General features: G+C 39.8%; 1 protein-coding gene across 2 annotated transcripts in view; it reads right to left on the bottom strand.

Annotated features, from left to right (window-relative positions):
* Positions 1–20,528, bottom strand: part of RELN (reelin) — a 524,894-nt gene that overhangs the window by 111,749 nt on the left and 392,617 nt on the right. For both annotated transcript variants that reach the window (XM_049641337.1, XM_049641338.1), the window contains exons 23-27: positions 19,911–20,048; positions 18,413–18,599; positions 10,849–11,054; positions 6,182–6,353; positions 5,500–5,700 (exon numbers count right to left, since the gene is read on the bottom strand). In XM_049641337.1, the coding sequence (XP_049497294.1) occupies positions 5,500–5,700; positions 6,182–6,353; positions 10,849–11,054; positions 18,413–18,599; positions 19,911–20,048 (904 nt within the window). The remainder of the gene's footprint in view (positions 1–5,499; positions 5,701–6,181; positions 6,354–10,848; positions 11,055–18,412; positions 18,600–19,910; positions 20,049–20,528) is intronic.

The following is a 20,528-nucleotide window of genomic DNA, read 5'->3' as shown; positions in this document are numbered from 1 at the left end:
ACAGGATTAATAGTATTTTAAAAAAAAGAAAAATAAATAAAGCAACTTAAATCCCAATGCCCTAGCATGGGTTTTTTTTTTTCCTGTTTTCTCTTCTAATCTTTATGAAGAGGCATACATTTTGGTTATTGTTGAAGTCATCACACTTCCTAAACTTTCCTTTTGTGGGGCGCCTCAGGTAAGCAACCAACTTCAGCTCAGGTCATGATCTCGTGGTTCGTGGGGTCGAGCCCTGTGTGGGGCTCTGTGCTGATAGCTTGGAGCCTGGAACCTACTTCAGCTTCTGTGTCTTCCTCTCTCTCTGCTCCTCCCCTACTCATGCTCTGTCTCTCTCTCAAAAATAAACATTAAATAAATAAATAAATAAATAAATAAATAAAACTTTCCTTTTACTTTCTATTTAACATATTGTTTTATTATTATATGCAGCATTGCAAAGAATATATGTTTGTTCTTTAGTTGATCTGTTATCACCAGATAAATTCCTAGAAATAGCATTACTGAATCAAAATGCAGAAACACTTTAAATTTTTTTATTTGTATGTGTTCATTTTTAATCAGCTGGGTTCAAATGAATCAGTTTTACCACAGCTCTGAATGTTATTTAGGTTTAAAACAGTTTCTTTCTAAATTAGTATATGTACAAATAATTTTATTACTGTTTTAGCTTATATTTTTTGGTAATTATAAATATCAATCTCTTTTCTTGATATTTATTTGGTTATATGCCATCTTTTTTTCATTTGTTTTAATTTTTAATTTTTTTATTAAAAAATTTTTTAAACATTTATTTACTTTTGAGAGACAGAGAGAGATAGAGCATGAGCAGGGGAGGGGTGGAGAGAGAGGGAGACACAGAATCCGAAGCAGGCTCCAGGCTCTGAGCTGTCAGCACAGAGCCCAATGCAGGGCTTGAACCCACGAACCGAGAGATCATGATGTGAGCTGAAGTCAGACGCTTAAATGACTGAGCCACCCGGGTGCCCCTGCCATCTTTTTTTTTGTTGTAAGTTTATTTATTTATTTTGAGAGAGAGAGGGAGAGAAAGTGAGAGTGAGGAGGGGCAGAGAGAGATGGAGAGAGAATCCTGGGCGGGGCTCAAACTCATAAACCATGAGATCATGACCTAAGCCAAAATCAAGAGTTAGACGCTTACCAACTGAGCCACCCAGGCGCCCCTATTTAATTACATACCATCTTACATGAATGATCTATTCATATCTTATTTAGATTGTTGGTGGGAGCCACCATAGAGCTTTAATGTATAAGCCTAGAGATAAGAATAGTCAAATTGTATAAAAAAACTGAAGTAAGCACTCAAAGGAACATGATCATGACTGAAGAATAAAGGATGAAGAAAAGGTAGGGTCACAGGCATAATACTGGTCCAGACATCAAGAGGTCAATCAGTTCATACTTGTGACTATTGGTAGTTGGATCCAGTCTTTCAAAAGAAGATTCTATATTTTCCTTATTCCCATACTCACTCCCATACTCCCTAGAAAGCATCTCTCAGAAGACTTTATAATTGGGCTAGTAGGAATTTTATTGCGATACATTTATCCAAGTTTATATAATTCAATGTCAATAATATAAGCAAAGACTTGACAATCTCAGATGCATGATTAAACTCTTTTAGCACAAATTCCTTTCGTTGCGCATTAGTAAGCATTAGCTTTTGGTTGGTAAGAGTTGATGGTAATTACAAAGGGCACACACAGTTAGCTTTTCATTATGGCCATCATTGTTTCTAAAGTAGGAAAGTTGACGGCACTTTCAGTGGCCTGACAAGTCTATGCCTTTTTAAATTGACCATTTAGTCTGCTTCTTAACTGTTAATGTTTTCTAGCATTCAATTCTTGGCTTTCTTATCTTTGTACTCTATACATGCTCCTTATTAAGTCGTTCACATCATAATTTCAAATTCCTTCTAAATACCTACAACTCCCAGACTGGGCCTCTCTCCAGCTGTCTGGAAAGGTCCATAACTGCTTCCCATGTATTTCCATGTCAGCAGTCCACAGGCATCCCCAGTTCCGTAGGCCCAGGTCTGCCCTCATCATCCATACCCTAAAACAAATCTTCCTGTATCTCCAGTTTCAATGACTGGAGCCAGGAATGTGGGAGTCATTCTAAAATCCATTCTATCATCCAACAGGTCACCAAAACCTGTTGACTCTTCCCCTTTCACATCTCGCAGATCATCTACTTATTTTTATAATCTCACGCAGTGCTTTAATCTGGCCTCATTTCATACCTTGATGACTACTCTAGCATCCTTTCTTTACTCAGAATATAGTCAACAATCTGAGTACTTCTCCCCGCCTCCTCCACTCTTGCACAGTCCTCATCTTTTACCTGGATCATTGCAATAGCTGCCCAGCTGGTCTTTCTGTCTCCACCTTTGCCTCTGCCACTGTACTCCCAGCACAGTCACCAGATTCTTTAAAAGCCTGAGTCAGAGTATGTCTCTTCTGCTAGCCATTTTATTCAGAGCAAAAGTCCAAGTCTGACCTCCTTTTTTCTTTTTTTTTATTTTTATTTTTTTAATTTTTTTTTTTAACGTTTATTTATTTTTGAGACAGAGAGAGACAGAGCATGAACAGGGGAGGGGCAGAGGGAGAGAGGGAGACCCAGAATCAGAAGCAGGCTCCAGGCTCTGAGCCATCAGCCCAGAGCCCGACGCGGGGCTCGAACTCACGGACGGTGAGATCGTGACCTGAGCTGAAGTCGGACGCTTAACCGACTGAGCCACCCAGGCGCCCCTGACCTCCTTTTTTCTATGTGTCTCCCTGTTCTCGCTCTCTTTGCTCTAGTCACAATGGCGTCCTTGTGATTTTCTGAACTCTTGCAAGCACACTCCTGATGCCAGGCCTTTGTACTTTTTGTACCTTGTGCCTGGAATAGTCTTTCCCAGAAAGCTGCATAACTCACCCTTTTAACTTTTGTAGGTCTCAGCTTAAAAGTCATTTTATTAGTGAGGGAACCTGACAACACCTTATAAAATGATAACTACCCCACACCACTGGAGTCCACACTCTCTATTCCTATTTATGCTCATAGCATAAAACAGAGTCTGGTATATAGTAGAGGCTTTACAAATATTTGTTGCATAAATGAATAAATGCACTTGTTGATTACAGTTTCTCCTCTTGTTAAGTCGACACCTATACTGCTGCTGGAAGGATCTTTCTAAAACGGGTCTGATTCTTGCACTTAATGTATTAAAACCCTTCCATGACTCACTGCTCTTGGGTTAATGTCCAAGTGGCTTAACGTACCATATAAAGGTAACGAGGATCAACTTTCTCTCTCAACTTTGTGGCACACACTCCAAACTCCTAAGAGTTTCCAAATTTTCATTTCTAATTTGCACTTTCATTTATTTTTGTATATTTGCACATTCTGTTCCCTCTAACTGGAATTCTTCCCCTTCCATTGTTCATCTGGCTAAGTCTGTATTTCCAGAGACCTTTCATTTCAACTTATCCATCTATCCATCCATCTATCCATCCATCCATCCTTCCTTTCATCCTTCCATCCATCCGTCCGTCCATCCATCCATCCATCCATCCTTCCAACTGACAGATGTTTTTGGAGCATCTGCCACACGCCAGGCAATATGCCAGGTACTCTCATACCACCCAGAGCCTATTTCTACTACAACACTCTTGTGAGAATTACTGTTCTCTCTTCTGGCTCACTTCCTAATTTCTGAGTTCCTTGAGGGCCAGGGCCATATTTTTCATGTCTATATTCTTAACAACTAGTGTTTGACAAATGGCATGCATTACAAAAATGTACCAGCACTTTGTACAAATGACACCAAGTTCTTGTCACAGATTCCAAATATACATTAATCATCAATCCCCAAATGACCCATATTATATATCTATTATCAATTAATAGCAACAATCAAAAGTCTTCTGCTGGTGTCATTTGAGAATTGAGATTATCTTAGGCATTGTGCATTCTTGCTGGTTGTTTAAGTACTTGAAACATTTCATAATGTTTTCTTGATTTAGATTTTTAATTTTATTTTATTTGTAATGTTTTAAAATGTTTATTTTTGAGAGAGAGAGAGAGAGAGAGATACAGAGACAGAGCATGAGTGGGGGAGGAGCCGAGAGAGAGGGAGACACAGAACCCGAAGCAGGCTCGAGGCTCTGAGCTGTCAGCACAGAGCCTGATGCAGGGCTTGAACCTACCAACCACAAGATCATGACCTGAGCCATAGTTGGATGCTTAACTGACTGAGTCACCCAGGCGCCCCCTGATTTAGATTTTTTAAACACCAGAATGCCATCTTGCAGATTTTAACACCTACAGTATTGTGATTTTGTGATTAATGAAATTGAGAAGGTGTCAAGTGAGAAAGAGCATAGTATTCCAGCAAGGTATTATTTTGCTATTGCCACTATTTTGTTACCATTTTTAGGCAGTACCAACACATTAATATAGAGTCGTATACTGCTGTTAATGGTTTTTCCACTGTAGTTTAGCATCAAACTCTAAACAGAGAAGAATAACATTTCACTAATCATTTTATTTATGACTAAATTTCTCGTTTACAGACCTGTGGAAATCATATTTGAAGAGCTGCCTATAAACATCTGATCTCTTGAATAATTCCATTTGTAAATTATTTACCATCTGCATCCTGCCGTTACGTAAGGACCATGTAGTTGTGCTAGCTCATTAAAACTGCATTACTTTCGACCCCAGAATTCACCAGTGGGATTTTATTATAAACAAAATGAAATTTTGATTAGGCTTCTGAAAAAAGAGCTTGTCAGAGTAAATAACTTGCTATACATGTTGATATGTTCTTGGTGTTTTTTTTTTTTTAATGTTTATTTATTTATTTTGAGAGACAGAGAGCAAGAGAGAGTGAGCACTAGTCGGGGAGAAGCAGAGACAGTATACAGAGAGAATCCCAAGCAGGCTCCACGCTGTCAGTGCAGAGCCTGACACAGGGCTCAATCTCACAAACTGGGAGATCAGGACCTGAGCCAAAACCAAGAGTTGGACGCCTAACTGACCGAGCCACCCAGGCACTCCTATATGTGTAGACATGTTATCACAGTGCTGAAAAACAGTAAGGTTTTAAGAAAGCAGTGATCATTAAGGCATAAATTTACTGAATCAAAGGAAGGGAAGTTGTTTGAAAATCCTATAGTAAAAACACAAAATAACTCATAAGTCCCCAAAGCATTAGCAAATTGAAAAAGAGAACTCTCTTACCCTTCAGAAGCATGGGATTCATTAAGTCATAATCAGATAGAAAATCTAAAGGTCAGTTTTCAACCTGACCAGTTTTTTTCATTGTGGGTAAAGCTAAATAAAGAGCTTTGCCATTCTAAGAATGCTGAACCTTTGTTCAAGTGAGTCCCTTCTTCAAGAGAGCTTGAAAAATTTGTGTTCTTTCGATGTCACTTACAAGTCTGGGAGACGGTTTGCTCTTTTACCTGCCCTGGGAAGAAGTCTGTGCATAAATACCTTAAACTGTAGAACATATCCAGGTTTCAGAGTCAAATCTCGAGTTACTGCAAAGCGATCCCCATCTGATTTTCCAAATACCATGGCTGATGGTGTGGCAGAGCAGAAAGTTTCATTTTTAACCATTCCTTCATTAGCCAACATCAACCACACACTCATTTGATTCATAGGGTAATCAAAAGCTGGCTTCTCATAAAAGTTCTATTAGAAACAACACAGACAACACAGAAAGGCAATTTGATAGCTTTGAAAACAAGAAAGGAATTTTCAATTTATGACATGCAGGGCCATGTACGATTTGTATTGCTAGGAAAATACAGCAGAATCTCTAAATTATTATTTTTTTAATGCCATAAGCCCTTTTTCCTGATGATTTAACCACTGAAAATATTTTGCCACTGTATATCTAATTTTATAAACACATTAATAATTGTGCTTGATGTCTTGGCCAGACTTCTTAGCCATTTTTTTTAAATATCTAAATAATCTGTGAACTAGTAGCATAGAGAGAAAACAAAACGATTAAGTGTAAAAAAGTAACTACAAACACAGAAAACTTATGTTACTTATAAAGCTTATATTCCAGGGTCAAGCAATCAATCTTTGGGGGAAGTGAGGAATTCCGTAATCCCATCTATTTTTATAATCCTGTCTTCTTGGAGTTCAGGCATAGGAAAGATACCTGGGGTAAAGTCGGGTTCACAATGGGGATGATCTGCTTTTGTTTCTCTGACAGAATGATGATGTCATCGACTGCCCACTGATCGTAGCCTTCCCCTGAGAACACAGGCTGCCACCAGCGGAACCTCGTGCAAGAGGTCTTAGCGGCAGCTGGAAGTTCCAGGTAGACGAATCTGCATAAAAGGAAATCATTTACGGCTGGGAAAGGAAAGGCTGTTTTTCTTCTTAGCAGCTGTTTAAATAACAAGAGTAGCAACAAGAGAAAGTTTAATTTTGTTTGATCTTTTGAGAGACAGGGAGAGACAGAACAGGGGAGGGGCAGACACAGAGGGAGACACAGAATCCAAAGCAGGCTCCAGGCTCTGAGCTGTTAGCATAGAGCCCGATGCGGGCTCGAATACACAAACCGTGAGATCATGACCTGAGCTGAAGTCCGATGCTTAACCGACTGAGCCACGCAGGCGCCCCTGATCTCTTGATACATTTTTTTTAAGTTTAGACAGATCAGATCAAGAGGTTTAAAGTTGTAAGTCCGTTTCGTCCTGGCCATGTTTATTCCATTTGGAATTGTAACTTTTTGAGGCAGATATTTCTACTAAGTCTGATTTACTGAACCTTTTGATTACCATGACAACGGCATAACATTTTTAAGAAATACTTCGAAAAAACTGTTCCTCTGTATATTATTACATTAAAATAGAATTAAAATTTTTTCCAAACCATTTCATTTTACTATGCATTAAAAATGATGGGGCGCCTGGGTGGCTCAGTTGATTAAGCGTTGGACTTTGGCTCAGGTCACGATCTCACGGTTTGTGGATTTGAGCCCCACGTCGGGCTCTGTGCTGGCAGTTTGGAGCCTGGAGCCTGCTTTGGATTCTGTGTCTCCCTCTCTCTCTCTGCCCCCTCCCCGGCTTGCTCTCATTCTCTCTCTCTCTCTCTCTCAAAAATGAATAAACATTAAGAAGAAACATTTTTTTTTTAATAAAAACAAATGAAACAGAAAATCACCCATAATCTTCTGCATGGGGTTGACTTGTGCTAACATCTTGATGTATCATTAAAGCATGTAATCTTTCCTATAGGTGAAATATATGTATAATTCAGCATCCTACAGTCTGAAATTTCATATTATGTCATATGCACATCCTCGTGTCAGTATAGTTATTTTTTAAGATCATTTTACTGTCTATATATTTTCATGACACAGACATACTATTGTTTATTTTACTTCTCTCTGTTATAAATAATTCTGTGTTGAAAACCTTTATGTATACAGCTATGACTCGGTTTATTTCTTTAGAGATAATTTAGAAAGGTTTAGAAAGATTTACAAATAATTCCTAGACATGAAATTACCAGGTTGAATAAACTAGTCATGTTTAAGGCTCCTGATTTTTCCAAATTTCTTCCTGGAAGAGTCATACGGTTTGCAGAATGACCTGTCTTGCTGCTCCCATGTGGAAATAGCACTGGTGTTATCATTAAAAAATGACCACCGGACTGATGAAAAATGATATCTTTTTTATTGCAACAGACATTGGCTATTATTCATATTTCATTAAACCTCTGTGTTTTCTCTTTTGTAACATCTACTCATTTCTTTTACCCATTTTTTAAAATTGGGATCTTACTGGTGTTTTCGATAATCTTTACAGTAACATCAATCCTCTGTTTCTCATATTGGTTGCAAATATTTTCTCAGTCTTTCTTCTCTTCTTTGTTTTCTTTGACAGGCATGTGTTACATGTGTATGTAGTTACACATTCACACGTAGTATATTTCCACATAAGTAGCCCTTTCCTCTGTTAATTCTTCCACTGAATTTGTGTTTAGGAAGTTTACATCTCTTTCTAAGATCAGAAAGTAACTTAAATGTTTAAATCTTTAACCAGTCTTTAACAGTTTTTGATGGGGTAGGGTAATGATCTAATAGATAATTTTCCCCTAGAGCCTACCCATTTTTTTCTAACACTGCTTGTTTGAATAACCACTTCTTTCTCATTGATAGTTGATGTGTCTTTTATTTTTTTTTTAATATACAAGATTTTACACACATCTGAGCCAATTTCTGGGTGATCTATTTGGTTCACTGTTTCTGTCTATCCATGCACCATTCAAATACCTTAGGTTATACAGTGTGTTTTAATATCATGTGGGGCATTCCTCTTTTTTCCCCAACAGTTTAAGCTATTTTTGCCAGTTTATATGTCTAGATACAAAGTCCTTCCTCACCCCCAAATTCCACTAAGATTTTTTTTTAAATTTTTTTTTTAACCTTTATTTATTTTTGAGACAGAGAGAGATAGAGCATGAACGGGGTAGGGTGAGAGAGAGAGGGAGACAGAATCTGAAACAGGCTCCTGGCTCTGAGCCATCAGCACAGAGCCCGACGCGGGGCTTGAACTCACAAACCACGAGATCATGACCTGAGCCGAAGTCGGACGCTTAACCGACTGAGCCACCCAGGGGCCTCTCCACTAAGATTTTGATTGGAATTGCATGAAACATAAATTAAGAAGTATCTGCATATCACAATCTTTAGTTTTCCTATCTAGAGATGTTATATTATTTTCCACTTATTTGTCTTCTATTATATCTCTGAAGGAAATTTTGTAGTCTTCTTTACACAGATGCTTAGTATTGTTTGTTAAAATTAGTCCTTATATTTATGTATTTGCCACCATGAACGGGGTCTTTTTCTGATATCTTCCAACTCAAAATTTTCCAACCATTTTTAGTGTCATAGAACTCTTTGATAATGTGGTGAAACAGTCTGGTCCTAAAGAAAAATTCCCATAAATCAAAACTGAATATTTATGAAATCTGAAAAAGCTACTGAACTTCTGTTTGTCTATACAGTACTTCAGTCACTTTACTGAATGCTGAATAATTTCCAGATTGCCAATGATATTATTTGGAAAAAGTAATTTCCATTATTTTAAATTGTTGTTTCAGCTAGTTTGGCACCATTATGAATTCCCTCTTCCTTGTACCGGAGGAAATCTCACCAGGTCCCATTTCCCACACACCATTCCTGACATTCTCCCTGGATGTTATGTCTCTCATTTTACCCAAGTTGGCTTTTCTCTGGTTTAATTTTTTTATTTTTATTAAAAAAATGTTTTTAATGTTTTATTTATTTTTGAGAGAGAGAAAGAGAGACAGAGAGACAGAGACAGAGCATGAACAGTGGAGGGGCAGAGAGAGAGGGAGACAGAATCTGAAGCAGGCTCCAGGCTCTGAGCTGTCAGCATAGAGCCTGATACGGGGCTTAAACCCAGGAACCCTGAGCTGAAGTTGGACACTTAACCGACTGAGCCACCCAGGCACCCTGGCTCTTCTCTGGTTTTAGATTCTCTCAGTGTCTCTCAGAAGAAGTACTTTTGGTTGGTCTATCTGCATGGGTACTTATGTTATACTATGGAAAGTTATGTCACCTTTAAGTGACTCAGTGTTTTAAAAGAACAAACTTCTAAATCTTCAAGCTACAAAATAGCTCTCTGTTATACAGTATGTTTAAAATAATTTAATTTGTAAGAACTGAACCTACAGAGTCTTCAATAATATTTTTCTTCAATAAAACAAAGTTCAGTTGTAAAATGCCAAATAGGATGTTAAAACTTCAAATGGGTTGGTGGTCAACATATAAAGAAAAATTCTGTCTCTTTGTTAAAGTACAAACATGAGATTATAAGAGGAATACTCTAAAAATGATATCCTTGAATAGATTTTAATGACACATATAAAATATAAAGTATAAATACAGAATTTCAAAATGCTACGTAATTGTAAAATAACTAAATTTAAATATAGAAAAACACATTGATTGTCTGGTATAGGGATTAGTATTAAACACGAGTCATTTTCCCAAACTCCTTAAGAGTTATTGTCTAAGGTATTATATATTTCCTCCTTGCATGAAAATCAAGACAGGGATGGGTCAGTAAAAAATTTCAGAAATCTGAGCCCCACAGATTCATTCATATTTTGTCCAGGACTAGCTCTGGTGCTAATATGAAAACTTAAAAAAAATTTTAATGTTTATTTATTTTTGAGAGAGAGACAGAGTGTGAGCCGGGGAGGGGCACAGAGAGAGGGAGACACAAAATCTGAAGCAGGCTCCAGGCTCTGAGCTGTCAGCACAGAGCCTGACACGGGGCTTGAACCCACAAACCATGAGATCATGACCTGAGCCGAAGTCAGAACCTAACCACCCAGGCACCCTTGAAAACTTTTAATAAAATCCATCTTGCTGTTAAATCTAACCAATGAACACCTATATCCATATCCAGATGTTAATATATAAATGTATGCTTCTTTATATATATATATAAATGTGTGTGTGTGTGTGCATTCACAAAACCTGCAAACTGGAATGTGAGCTTGGAACATCCCTATATCATGCAGTTTCTTTGGGAAAACTGTTCCGTTGTCTTTTCCTCTAGTCACAATTTTCCCCAAATTCTTTAAAAATTCAAACACGAAAGTGAGTGCTTTTTGTCCATAAACAAATGAAATGAAATTTTTATATACTGGGCTATCATTTATGTCAGAATCTAATGAGTCTGTCTATGTTTGCAATAGTTAACATTCGAGAAACAGCTCAAGAAAACTGAACTCTTTACTGTTCCTGGAAACCAGTGGAAGGCCATCAGGGGTGGTTACCTGGGTTTGCTGAAGTCTGAGAAGTACATTTCTGCCAGCAGGTGCCACTGGATGCCCCCATTGTTGCTGTACTGAAGGAGGACACCTTCCTCTCTGCTGTCGGGTTTGTTGCACGCAGCGCTCTCTCCACCAATCTGGATGTAGAACTGGACAAAGTCGACCCAAGAGGTGTCCAGATCCCAGCTCACCAGCTGCCTTTTCCCAGCCTTTCCAAAAGACAGAAGAACCACAGATTCAATCATCTGGGGGCTCTTTGGCATTCTGTCATTTCAGTTTCAAGATCATATGCACATCCTAGCATCAGGTGGAGATGATTTTGTTCCCATTATACTGTTGAGAGGAGCAAGTTGTGCCATTTAATTCTCTGCTCTGGTTATGGTAACTGTTCCTGAATACATTTGATTAGTCTCTGCATCACTGATTCCCAGACTTGGTTATGAGACCCCAGGGAACTGCTAATTATACCAAAGAGTATTTGAAAGTCTTTAAAAATAAAGCAAAATTAATTTTAATTAAAACACTCCACTTATTTGCTTTGTAAATCTCTTCCAGGCAGAGTAGTGGAGAAGAAAGACCATATACTTTGAAATCAGTTGGAATTGGGTTGGAATTTTAGACCATTATTCATGCTGTTCACTAGCTGTGTGACCTTTCTGAGCTTTTCTTTTCCTCAAAGAAACAATATGGGTAATAATACCTTCCTTATAGGGTGCTGTGACAATTAGATGAAATAGATGTTGCATGTAATTTGCCTAGCACATGGCATGTCTTGCTGAGGGAACATCCTCTCCAGAGATAGGCCCTGACCCCCCTCCTCCCTGGGAATTAAAGTGAAACATGCAAAATAATAACTTTTTGACAAAAAGAAAGAGTACTCAAGTCTCTGAGGCTCCTGGTCAGTCTCTCTCTCTCTGTCTCTTTCTTGGTAACAGAGAGGGTGGGAGGGACCATTTCAGTAAGTTTTTGTGACCATGAAATGGTCTCTTTGTGTCTCAAAAAATGTTGAAAATATCCTCAACCTGCTTCCTTTGCTCAGTGTGTCCCCTACATGTCACAGTCATGTGGTGAAGTACTAGACTCAAATTGACAAGGTTTGTTGTCATTCCTGTTTTGCATAAATGGTTTCGCACTAATGGGACTGAAAAACAGTTTGCCCATGAGATTCTTCCACCCAGAGGTACCGCCAAAGCTAATCCATAGACTGCACTGAATTGGTCTTGGAGAGCTCCCAAGGAGTTCAATTAAAAGCCAGGAAGAAAAATTGAGATAGGATACATAGTATAGAGAAAAACATCCCTCAGACTTATAATTTAAACCCGATTCTAATCCACTAAGTTAATTAAGAAAGGGTTTCAGTTATTAGAAGTCACAGGGGAAATACTTGGGGATAATTAAAACACTACACTGTTCCTGATAAATCTAAAGCCAATTAAGAGACTCCAAAACAAACGAGGGAGCAGCAAAATGAGAACTGAAGTTAATCCTGAGACAAGAACTTATTCTTTGGAATTCTCAATTTTAAGTACGTATTTGAGAAAATCCTAAAAGTAATAGGCATTTTCAACGTGTTATGTATGCTTTTAACTTTTATTTTTGTTGATTTGAGATATTGTAAGTGAGAAACACCTCAGAGGTTATTATAATCTGGCCTAGAATTTTCATGCCTCAGGATCATTTCAGGAAGAATGATTTTTAGAAGAAAAACTATAGAACCTATCTAGTTAATTCCAATCCAGAAAACTTCTATAAAAATTTGGCATGTGGAAATGAGCCAGAAGGACAAAGATCTAAGGTGAGGAGAATTATAAAAAATCCAATTATCACAATTAGCTGATTGGAATGATTGGTCTATTGTGAAATTCACAGAGTAGTGCTTTTTTTCCAGGAGACTATGGTGTTGGTCGACAAAGGTTTTGAAAGGATTTTGTGAGATTTTTGTAAATGGTAGAAAATATCATACAAATGCTTAGTTTGGCACTGAAGGTGTTTTTTCCTAGAGAATTAGCACAGATCATTTTCTTTTGTTCAGTGACCTGAAATGCTGAACATTGTTTTAAAGGGAGATAAAAAAGAAAAAGGAAATGGCTTACGGCAAACTTTTTGTCAGAATTTAGAATCTGATGTAACAACATGCTTTGCGGTTTTTCTATTCTACTATTATCAATGTATTTATGTGTGTGTAAGTGTAGAGATATACACATCTAATGTGCGCACGCATGCGTGTTAAAGTAATAGGTTATGGATCTCCTCATTTTTGGAGTGTAAAAATACCATCCAATTTCCTTCCAACATTCTAGGTTAAAATGGCTCACTGCTTTAAGGGTTTAGATAAAATAAAACATTTTAAAGGTAATGTCTTCAGAATCTAGAGACTTCATAACACAACCTCTAAAACATTTCATAAAACTTTACATTTGCCTCCCATTAAAATATTCTCTAGTCAAAATGCTACTAGAAAAATATTTCTATATTTATTTGAAAACAACCATTTCTTTTTTTCTTAAATTTATTTATTTATTTTGAGAGAGAGAGAGAGAGGGAGAAAGAGAAAGAGCATGACCAGAGAGGGGCAGATAGACAGGGAGAGGGAGAGAATCCCAAGCAGGCTCCTTGCTTCACACTGAGCCTGACATGGAGCTTGATCTCACAATTGTGAGATCATGACCTGAGCCAAAATCAAGAGCAGGATGCTTAATTAACTGAGCCACCCAGGTGTCCCAAAAACAACCATTTCTTTAAAACCTCCTGCTTTCTAATTTTCTTTTTCTTTCTTTCTCTCTCTCTTTCTCTTTCTTTCTTTCTTTCTTTCTTTCTTTCTTTCTTTCTTTTCCCCTTTCTTCCTTCCTTCCTTCCTTCCTTCCTTCCTTCCTTCCTTCCTTCCTTTCTTTTCAATAAGAATTATTGGGTGCCAATAACACCATACACAATAGGAAAACAAACTTGGAAGGAGAGTTCACAAATACGTGTAGTGACAATTATGACAATTAGGGCAGCAGACCAAATTCTACTCCTTGTTGAATCCCACTTGGTCATATGATCATCTAGCAATTCTATAATCTATTCAGTCTCAAGGTACTTGTTGATTTGTACATGCCTAGCTCATGGCATGCATTTCTGAGTTAAACACCTTATCTAGAGTTCAGCTCAGTCAGTAGGATTCAGCATCTTTCTGGGTACTATGAAAATAAAAATAAAACTATGATCTATCTATGAATAGAACGCAAGTGAGGGAGGAATTCAAAGAAAGGAGAGAGCAGTGTAGTCATCATGCCACAAAGCTCCATGGAGAAGCAGGATTTGAGCAGGACGTTTACAAGGTTTATAGGGATACAGAGACAGTAGAAGGCATGATGGTAGGCAGTGGAGATTAAACAAAGACAAGGAAATTATCGAAACCTGGGATGGGGAGGAGAAATTTCTGTTTGGAGCAGAAGTCTGATGTTTCAAAAAATAAAATAAGATGTGTAGTTAGGGCAGCAGTCCTGGAAAGCATCCTGATTGATCAAAGAGGGACAAAATAGAAGCACATTTTAGGTTTAGGGTGGTTTGCAATAGGGCTAAGGAACCTTTCCTTTGGGTTACTGCTTTGGCTGGTAGGGGCTGCCAAATTGTGTATTCCACCTCTGTGCTAAAGCAGTGAGCACATGACTCTGGCTCTGCCAATCAGAGTATGTCATTCCTCCAGGCACTGTGACTGGCCAATCAGAAACCTTCCCTAGATGTTTCTACAGAGCTGCTTAGAAAGCTCTGTGGTCCTGGCACCACTCTGATAATGACAGCTGACCTGAAAATAGAGGAGAGAGTTCTGTGGGCATTTGAGTTTCTGGTTCCAGGTATCTCTGAGGCCAGTTTCATATAAGCCCTCCCTGTGTTCTGATTACATGAACCAAATTTCCCCTTTTTTGCTTAAGCTAGTTTGTCTCACTTAGAATTCAAAACAGATCTACTGATATAAGAGAAAAAAGAAAAAAATGCTCTTCAGATATTCTGACAAAAATATAGGGAAAAGGCTGGATTGGGAAGGGAAGAGAATGATTTTACTTTTGAAATGCTGGTTTTAAGTTAGTGGCAGGGCATATAGATAGAAATATTTAATGATACAAATTTTTAATTTTTTTCATAATTTTTTAAATGTTTATTATTTTTGAGAGACAAAGTGCAAGCAGGAGAGAGGCAGAGAGAGAGAGAAATACAGAATCTGAAGCAGGCTCCAGGCTCCAAGCCATCGGCACAGATGCGGGGCTCGAACCCACAAACCATGAGATCATGACCTGAGCTGAAGTCAGACACTCAACTGACTGAGAGCCACCCAGGTGCCCCTAATTATATAAGTTTTAAATACACTCTAATAAAATGTAATTGTGACAGCTAACACTTACTGAATGATTTCTATGTGCCCCACATGACTCTTATTCTTTACCTTCATTAACCCACCAATGGTCCCAACATCCCGCTCTACAATAGAGAAAACTAAGGTACAGAAAGATGTGGAAGTCTGCAAGATGAATGAGCTAATGAGTTTTGGAGCCTAGGTACAGATCCAGGTAGTCTGACAATAGAGATCACCTTGAATTAAGTACATACATATTGATATATAATCTTTCTGTGTTTAAAATATCTGTGTATGGGGGTGCCTGGGTGGCTCAGTCGGTTAAGCGGCCGACTTCAGCTCAGGTCATGATCTCGTGGTCCGTGAGTTCGAGCCCCGCGTCGGGCTCTGTGCTGACAGCTCAGAGCCTGGAGCCTGTTTCAGATTCTGTGTCTCCCTCTCTCTGACCCTCCCCCGTTCATGCTCTGTCTCTCTCTCTGTCTCAAAAATAAAATAAATGTTAAAAAAATTAAAAAAATAAAATATCTGTACGCACGCATGTGTACTGGGATGTTTGGTACATATTGGTTAAGGATTCATAATCTTATTTTAAAATTGATGCTTACGGAGACACTACCTTCCCACTTCTGAGCAATTATACAGTGTATCCAGACCTATGCAACGTATACTGGTTGCTTGTGGACTATCATCTCTAATAATAATACCCGGTGGATGTTCAATGTCAATGGATAGGAAATATCATTAAATGGAATCCATCCCTGATTTTCTATCATTCTCTATCTTGGTTGCTGGCTGATTCTTTGTTCTGCACCTGCATCAAAACAAAACCTGTACCTATTTTTGCATTTGCATAAATTGACTTATTTTGGATTTCTTCCCAGATTCCACAACATATCAGCCCTACAGTATATCACCCACACCTGTGTATTTGTGATGCAGACTGGGAGATTTCTAGTTGTCCTAGAATTGGTGGCTATAGTTCTTAATGGAAAGAAGTGGTTTTAAGCACCTCACATTCTAATTTTTTTTTAATGTTTATTTTTATTTTTGACAGAGAGAGAGAGAGAGAGAGAGAGAGAGAGAGAGAGAGATGGAACATGAGTGGGAGAGGGGCAGAGAGAGAGGGAGACACAGAATCCGAAGCAGGCTCCAGGCTCTGAGCTGTCAGCACAGAGCCCGACGCAGGGCTCGAACTCACTGCAAGATCATGACCCGAGCCGAAGTCAGACGCTCAACTGACTGAGCCACCCTGGTGCCCCTAAGCATCTCACATTCTATAGGGAGCTGCTCATTAGTAGGGTTAGACATGTAGCTCAGGTTGGAGAAGTGGACCTGCTCCCTCTCCAGTCCTTTTGAGAACTATATAAAGAGATGAATCGGAGGAGGGAGAATGAAAGTAATGTCCTGCCTAGACGGTAGCAAGGGAGGAGAGGAAGGTGGTTCCCCCTTCCCCATTGCTGACCAAGCAACATGGGTTGGGGATGTTCCAAGAGAATCAGTCTTACAGATTCCAGTGGACACCTTTGTTCCCAGTTGGTGTGTACTGACTTGTCTGCCCAAACTGGTGCTGCCACTAGTGAAGATAAACACTGCGAGAAAAACTTCTGGGGCACCTGGGTGGCTCAGTCGGTTGAGTGTCTGACTTCAGTTCAGGTCATGATCTCGCAGTTCATGAGTTCGAGCCCCTAACTGGGCTCTCTGCTGTCAGTGCAGAGCCTGCTTCAGATCCTCTGTCTCCCTCTCTCTCTGCCCCTCCCCTGTTTGTGCACACACACACACTCTCTCTCCCTCTCAAAAAAAAAAAAACATTCAAAAGAAAGAAAAACTTCTACACAGTGTCCATTGTAGACTTCATGTTTATGTGCCCCCAAATCCGTATGTTGAAAGCCTAACCTCTAAAGGGATGGTGGGCCTTTGTCAGGTTATTAGATTATGAGAGTGGAGCCCTCATGATGGTATTAGTGTCCTTATAAGAAGAGACACAAGGGGCGCCTGGGTGGCTTAGTCAGTTGAGCATCAGACTTCAGCTTAGGTCATGATATCATGGTTGGTGGGTTTGAGCCCCGCATCGGGCTCTGTGCTGACAGCTCAGAGCCTGGAGCCTGCTTCGGATTCTGTGTCTCCCTCTCTCTCTGACCCCCACCTGCTCACACACTCTTTTGAATCTCTGTGTCAAGAATAAACATTAAAAAATGAAAACATAAACCAAAAAAAAAAAAAAAGAGAGATACAAGACAGCCTGATTTTTCTCTTGGTGCTCTCTCCACCATGTGAGGATACAATGAGAAGATGTCCATCTCACAAACCAGGAAGCAGGCCCTCATCAGACACTGAATCTGCTGGTGCCTTCATCTGGGACTTCACAAACCTTTCAGAACTGAGAAAAAAAAGTTTCCTACTTAAGCCACCCAATCTATGGTATTTTTAATGATAGTAGGTCTGAACTAAGACAGTCCTGTATTAGCAGATGCCACCAGCAGCCACCAAACTCAATGTTCAACATGGATGGCTGTGCATGTCCCCAAACCTCACCATTATCCCTCCTTCCTCCAATCATATTCTTGAGATTAACAGATTGACAAATTTCACAAATCCTTGTACGAGTGCTCTGTGTCGGGCGTTGTACGTGATTTGCAAGTGCTAACTCACTTACCCTGTGTGAAGACTAATGAGGTAGGAGCCTCTTATTAGTTCCACTGTACAAATGAGGAAGCCGAGTCATACAGAGGTTATGGGCTTTGCTCAAAGTCACACAGCAGCCAAGCGGCAGATTCCGCCTGCAGCAGGCAGCTGCTGCTCTTAATCTCTAGGCTTCACCTTCTCCACCACTGCTCACCCCTCGCCCATGGGCCGCACACTCACACATCCTCCGATGCTGGGGCAAGAAGACACCAAGTCCCTGCCCCACTCAAAGACACTCAAGACAGAAGCCCGGTTGGCACAGCAGGAAAGGAAGGCGATTGGATTTAAATCCGGTAAAAGAAGGGCAGGGATTTTAAACAGACCTAAGCTGGATTTGTAGTAACCAAAAACAATCATAAAACTACAGGAGTTTGCCAAATGTACTTACGGGGTAGGAATTTGACAAACGAATTTAAAAGCAAGTAATGTGGGCTGGGGGGAATAAAACTACCTCATGTTTGTACCTGCTGAGTTCAGACTGCTCCATAAATCACATATTTTCCTGATCATGCATTCCCAGACCTTAGTCATACCTTTATCCCCAGCTCTTACCTTGCTGAAATACAGAGACGATCCAGAAGAGATGACCCCACACCCTTGCTCTGGTTTTACAATTTCTCCCCCAATAACTTCTTGCCAGTCAGACTCCCAACCATTCTGGTTCTCAAAATCTGACATAATCGTGGAAGGAAGAGCCGCTTCTGGGTGGCATTCGGTGCCTTGGTACCCCTGGTCACACCTATGAGAGAGGAAGGCCAAACAAACAAGTCACCGTCTCCTCTGTGAATGCCAAGGCCACGCACCTGTAGCATTTCCTATGTCTCACTTTTGCTCAGACCTTAGCATCCACACTAGATATTTCTCCAGTGTCAACCTCTGTATGTGGTAGTGACAACCTTCACGTTTTAACAGACACCGAACAGCAAGAACAAAAGGACTGAATCCTTAAAAGAAACAGTGCTATAACAGAACTGAGGCATCAAGCAGTAATGAAGAAGGGTGTGTGTGTGTGTGTGTGTGTGTGTGTTGGTGGCTGGGGAGAAGAAGAGTGGGATTTTCCTCAAAGTCACATGTAGTCTTCAAAGTCACATATAAATTATTTGTCTGTTCATCCAACATGTAGCTCTGGCCACGTTTTATAGCTCCCTTTTCTAATTAAATTACATCTCTTTTAGAGTCTTTGAGTATTTAAGTGTGTTCCTATCTCATCCTCATTAGCGATAATCACCATGGCCCCCTGCCCACAACCTTGAGCTTCTCTCGAAGTGACATAAGACAGCGTGTAGCAGCTGTCTGACAGGTGCTTTAAGAGTGTCAGAGGAAGGAAAGGGAAACAATAGCAAGGCTCTTGTTTCCCAAAGAGGACTTTGGGGTTAATTAATAAACTCTGAAATTTATACCCAGGAGGCCTGGTCTTTTGTTAGATTTTGAAGTTTAGAATATATGGCTTCAGACTTTACTTAAATGTAACAACAGCTTGGGGCGCCTGAGTGGCTCAATCAGTTGAGCGTCCAACTTCAGCTCAGGTCATGGTCTCACGGCTCATGGGTTTGAGCCCCGTGTCGGGCTCTGTGCTGACAGCTCAGAGCCTGGAGCCTGCTTCAGATTCTGCCTCTCCTCTCTCTCAAAAATAAATAAACATTAAAAAAAACTTTTTCAAATGTAACAACATCTTTTACATCTGAAATAAGAACAGAAAGGAGGATCCTTTTCTTTTGGCTATTTCATTATTTATTAGTCTGTCCATACAACTCTGAGGACAACTGCTATGGTATCCCTCTAAACACAAATTCTGGGACACCTGGGTGGCTCAGTCGGTTGAGTGTCTGACTTCAGCTCAGGTTATGATCTCATGGTTCGTGGGTTCGAGCCCTCAGGCTTGTCGCTGTCAGCACGGAGGCTGCTTGGGATTCTCTGTCCCCCTCTCTCTCTACTCCTCCCCAACTCACATTCTCTCAAAAACAAAACAAAAACAAAAACAAAAAAACCCAAAACGACACTTAAACACAAATCCTGAGAAGCACACAATCACACTTGGTGGCATACATACCTGCACATACCGTGGTCACATGAGCCATGCCCACTGCACATACTTGGGCACTGCTGCCCAATGTAAATGTTATCCAAAGCCCACTCGTCTTGGGCTGTGTAATAGCTCTGACTCCAGCGGAAGCGGGTGGCACTGGACCTAGAAACAAGGTATGGTAATAAATCCAATATTTTAACTGACACGTGGCAGCACAAAGAATGTCAGAGTTCAGAATCTTTCAGATAATGGAACTTCCTGGAACTTGTATTTTGTTTTCAATATATGAAGTTTATTGTCAAATTGGTTTCCATACAACACCCAGTGCTCATCCCAAAAGGTGCCCTCTTCAATACCCATCACCCACCCTCCCCTCCCTCCCACCCCCCATCAACCCTCAGTTTGTTCTCAGTTTTTAACAGTCTCTTATGCTTTGGCTCTCTCCCACTCTAACCTCTTTTTTTTTTCCTTCCCCTCCCCCATGGGTTTCTGTTAAGTTTCTCAGGATCCACATAAGAGTGAAACCATATGGTATCTGTCTTTCTCTGTATGGCTTATTTCACTTAGCATAACACTCTCCAGTTCCATCCACGTTGCTACAAAGGGCCATATTTCGTTCTTTCTCATTGCCACGTAGTACTC

Source organism: Panthera uncia, chromosome A2 (assembly GCF_023721935.1).
Source record: "Panthera uncia isolate 11264 chromosome A2, Puncia_PCG_1.0, whole genome shotgun sequence".
Classification (NCBI taxonomy): domain Eukaryota; kingdom Metazoa; phylum Chordata; class Mammalia; order Carnivora; family Felidae; genus Panthera; species Panthera uncia.
Note: the sequence above shows the minus strand (reverse complement) of the source record. Positions and strands in the feature narration are given on the sequence as shown.